At 37.9% G+C, this 4,818-nt stretch overlaps 1 protein-coding gene across 1 annotated transcript; it reads left to right on the plus strand.

Moving 5' to 3' along the window:
• The first annotated feature begins 1,765 nt into the window (after positions 1–1,765).
• LOC120732539 (carcinoembryonic antigen-related cell adhesion molecule 20-like) lies at positions 1,766–4,818 on the plus strand. Its single transcript, XM_040030213.1, has 5 exons — positions 1,766–1,894; positions 2,623–2,880; positions 3,405–3,692; positions 3,778–4,053; positions 4,135–4,818. Exons 1-5 carry the CDS (start codon positions 1,837–1,839, stop codon positions 4,239–4,241), a joined length of 987 nt encoding a protein of 328 aa, XP_039886147.1. The 5' UTR covers positions 1,766–1,836; the 3' UTR covers positions 4,242–4,818.

The following is a 4,818-nucleotide window of genomic DNA, read 5'->3' on the forward strand; positions in this document are numbered from 1 at the left end:
ACTCATGAAAGTGGCCACTTTCATGAGTAATCACATATAAGTTTTTACTATTTCTTTTCCATATGGGTTAGGCCAACCTTTTTTAGCCACTGCTTGGATTTCCTGATGTCAGCTACATCCTATGTTATCATTGGTACATCATATCCAGGGACTTGATCATCCATGATTGTTTCTCCTCGTGTTCCTCATCACCATTCGCCTTCAGCCATCTAAAGTACTTTTGGAGAAAAATTCTCAGGGAACCAGATGAACTTCTCTAAGAACTTCTCCATCATCCTGATCATAGAGCCTCAAGGTGCTGGACTTCAGCTGGACACCTCAGTTGTGTCCAGCCCCCTTGTGAGGAGTTTTTGTGTGTTGACATCAGTGACATATATCCTCTTCTGTGCCCATCTCTGACCATTAGGATGTATGTATTGGAGGCTTGGATCTAATCTCTACCATTCCACTGACTTCTCAACCATTGCCTTACATTTTGGAAGTATTTTGTTGTGGTTGTGGTGTTTTTCCAGACTTGTGCTGTCAGGCCTTCATTGAATAATATTACTGTAGCTTCTTCATGCCTGAGAGTCAGTGTTAGATATCTGCCTTTGTGATGTTCTGATTGTAAAACGTGTTATTTTTGACATTTTTCCTAGATTCAACTAAAGAAATGGGAAGAAATTATGGGTTTGTGACTAAGTGTCTAAAAGTGGAATTTCTGATTGGTTCTTTGCTAAGTGTAGACAGCTTGAGTTAGGTGCCTCATAATGCTGAATGGTTTTTAATTCGGTGGATTAAAAAGTAAACACTCCTTTAAAAAAAGGTCAGGTACAAGAATTGAAGAGCTCTAAAAGACTTTCAGAAAGCCTGGACCAAGACCACTTTTTAAAAAAGGACAAGACAGTTTGACTTCTTTGGAAACAAAATATAAAGACGTGAGGGATGACTCAAGATGTTTGCACAGTACTGTCTACATGGCATAGATTACAATGTTTTTTTCTATTGTACTTATACCAGTAACAGACTGACAGCAACTTTTACTGCTTGTCTTTGCCCTTGTTTCAAAAGCCCCACCTATTTGAGCAATGATAATTACTGAATTATCTTAGTGTGTGACAGCAGGGAAGACTCATCTATTTGTGTCAGAAAACATCTGACATAATAAAAAGCTTATCGTTGTGCTGCCATCAGAAGTTAAATTAGGTATATTTCATAATTCATACTCTATCTTCTATGTAATCAGGTTCAAAGTGTCAATCACAGGACTAATGTTTTAGATTCACGAGGGCTAGAAAAGATAAGATAACTATAATATTAGCTGAGAACAGAAATATATAGTTGGATGTTGCATTATTACTGTGTTACTACCCATCTGCAGGCTTGTTGAGAGAAACCAAAAGGTCCAGGTAATTCTTGGTGAATACTTTTAATGCAGAGGTTATTTAGAGAAGAAGGAACCAGAATTAAAAGACTCCTGTGAGACAGTGCCATCTAGTGCTTTGAGGAGTGCACTATAAACATCTTCAATTTCACGCAGCTTTTGACTAGTCCATGCATTAATACAAATAAAAACCAAACAAAAAAATAATACATGCAAACAACAACAACAAAATCTAACCTATTCTTTGAACTCTATTTGACCTCTTTCCTCACTTGTTTCAGGGAATTTCCACCTTCTGCTGAGTTCATCATCACGTAAATTCCAGTATTAAACAACATCAGTTGTGAAATCAAAGTGTGACTGTAATCTGCACTGTTTTAACAGATTTAGTAAATGATTTAAAACTTCCTCCCAGTAACTCACGGCTGTTATAAAAACAAAGAAGGTAAAGCAACCCTACAGCAGAGTCAAACATGACGAGTGTTACTGTGACATCCTGTTGGAAGAGTCTTCTGCTGGTGGCACTTATGGGTGAGAACATTTCATTTGTGTTCACTGTTATTATTCTTTTAAATGCTGACTATGAACATGAATGACAATAGTAACAAAGTAAGTGATACAACAGTTAATAAGAGGCTCAAGAATAAAGGTCTCTGTGCTTTGATTCAGGTTTTATTTTAGCAGATGTTTATCACATTTATCCCTACATCTTCTGAGTGTAAAGATTTTTCCTCGTGATTTAAGAATACATGGAAGGAATTAACTGAGTAAGGATTAAAAAGTAGCTTTTTCTTTATATTATGTGATCCTGTTTTTGAGGTTGTTGTGCCCAAACTGTGCAACAGCCTTCCTCAGTCACTCAGGTCGGCTGACTACGTTAATTCATTTAAGTGACTGCTGAAAGACAGTTGCTTCTTTAACTTCTGTTTTCTTAAATGTAAATTATCATTATTATTTGTATGTTAGCAAAGTTTATATTTGACCATACATCTGTGGACAGCTTTGAGTACCTGCTGATTCTAATATATGTCTTACATCATCTTTTTCTCACACTTAAGTTTGTCTGGACACACGTCTGAACTCCTGTTTAGTTAACTGATACTTATGCAGATAGATATCCATTATGGAGTGATGGATTATATATTATCTAATTCTCAGATTGAGTTATTTTGTGCTTTTAACCAGTATTGTACCAGTATTGACACAGAGTGGCTTTTACTGGTATGTGTTACAGCCATCCTGACTGCTCTGTCCCTCAGGTTTACCAGGTTTGGGGACCAAGGTGCAGATTTCTTGGACTGGCAGGGTGACAGCTGGTTCCCCCACTACTTTCACATGCTCATCTAATTGTTTTCCAAACTGCATCTACACCTGGTCCTTTAAGGGCAGCACAGTCAACGGGAGCACATTAACTTGGACACCAGATGGACTGGATGATACAGTGAAACTGCACTGCACTGTCTTCAATCCACAGACAGGAGTCTACACAAGTACTGACACCATTGTAGAAATTACAAGTGAGTACATCAAATTAAATGTCACATTAAATAGTGGAAGGTAACAAAGGTACCTTTTATTCTGTACTTCTAAAATGTTTGCCTTGATGACAGGAACAAGGTGAGTGTATGAGTTACACATAATTAAGACACACTACATGGACAAAACTACTTTGCTACCTACAGATTACACCTACCCTGTCATGAGGCCCTGGGCACGCAGTTTTTCAGCTGATGCTAATGCCAAAGGAGGTTTAAAACTCTGCAGTTATTGAGTCAGGAGGGAATATCTAAGAGGAAGGAAATTCCACATACTGATTTTTATCAATGGTGGCATGTTATTACATCTCATTCAAATTCAGTGATATTTATAGAACAACACATTCTTTCACAAATATTTGTAAAGGCAGACTGCATGGCTAGGTGCTTGACTTTACACACCTGGGACAACTGAATGCAAAGATTAAGAGGTGTGGCTTAACACTACTGCCCATATTTTTATTCTCACTTTATGAATTAAAAATGTATTTTTTCTTTTTGTACAGATCAAATATCTGTACATGTCAGTCCGCTGAACACTGTACCATCTCTCAACCAGTCATTAAATCTCATCTGCCATGATGCCAGATTTGGTGATCCACAAGGTCTATCAGACCTGGTCTGGTATAAAGATGGACAAGAGGTGACCCTGCGTGAAAATATGTGGCTTCAGCAAAACAACCTCACACTTCACTTTGACTCCCTGCTGCCCTCTGATGCTGGTTTCTACCAGTGTCAAACGTATCTGCCTACATCACAGACAACAGTTGTCAGCCTGGGCTATCTACTCAGCTGTAAGTACAAGGATACAGAGATTAAACCAGAACGAGAGAGGCTGTGTTTTGTCATAACTGCAACAAGCTTTCTAATCTTTTGCAGATGATCAGTGGAACGTCAGCATTAGCGGACCTGACACTGTGTTTCCTGGTCAGTTAAGTGAGTTCACCTGCCTGACTAGCTGCACCTTAAATGTGGAATGCACCGTCAGGTGGGAGTTCAGGGGAGGTTTCCCTGTTGGAACCTACTTTTCAGTTCATAAAAATGAGGTCAGGTGGACTCCTTCACTACCTGGGACTTTTCGAAATTTCACCTGCATTGCAGAGAATAAAGCTGCTGGACGTTCTGCTGAGGCCACCAAGATGGTAGAAGTTAAAGGTACGCACAACTCCTTAGCACTTGCTTGTTTCTATTCTTACTGCTAAATCAATTTCAATTACTTTCTTTTTCTCTCAACAGATATCCCAATCTCTGGATCGGAGGCGATGCAGCTTAGTGGACTTTTTGCAGGAATCCTCAGTCTGGGAATGTGGGTCCTCTTGGGTTGGGCTCTAGAAACAGTATAATTATATTCACTTTAAAGAGACAGTTCACCCCAGTATCAGCTTTATGCCCAAATAAACACATGACTACACCATGGATTATCATAGAATAGTTACTACAACTAAATGCAGCTGATATCTACAAAACTTTTCAACTCAGACTTACACTCCAGAGAAAAACAACTTAAATTTGATTTGGGGGTTTTAGTGTGAATATTTTCCACGCTATTTATTTCTGTAGCAGCTTATTCTTTTTATTATTATTTGTGCAAAAGAAACATATGTGATGTCAAATGTTAGAAAAGTAGAAGCTGTGGTTTTTCCTTATGAATTTTTGTAAAACATCTGAACTCGCATATGAAAAATAAATTATGTGCATTAAGTCACAGTTGGAGTTGATTCCTATTTAACAATTAAAGTTGACACACGATTTCCTTTATGCTCCTTTATAGTGTACGTTTTAATTACAAGCCATTTGTAATTAAAACGTACACTGTAATTAATTTAATTTAACCACAAGGTGTCACTAACAACACAGAAGCACTGGATTTCAAGGACAGTGGAACATAAAATGTAAAATATTTCTGTGAATGATATTGCA

This window comes from Simochromis diagramma, unplaced genomic scaffold (assembly GCF_900408965.1).
Source record: "Simochromis diagramma unplaced genomic scaffold, fSimDia1.1 OVJJ01000361.1, whole genome shotgun sequence".
Lineage (NCBI taxonomy): Eukaryota > Metazoa > Chordata > Actinopteri > Cichliformes > Cichlidae > Simochromis > Simochromis diagramma.

Bases quoted from the DNA above. Each gene is read 5' to 3' on its own strand.
- LOC120732539 (XM_040030213.1), top strand. From the start codon at position 1,837: ATGACGAGTGTTACTGTGACATCCTGTTGGAAGAGTCTTCTGCTGGTG. The intron at 2,881-3,404 runs GTGAGTACATCA...CTTTTTGTACAG, and splicing joins CACCATTGTAGAAATTACAA to ATCAAATATCTGTACATGTC. The intron at 3,693-3,777 runs GTAAGTACAAGG...AATCTTTTGCAG, and splicing joins CCTGGGCTATCTACTCAGCT to ATGATCAGTGGAACGTCAGC.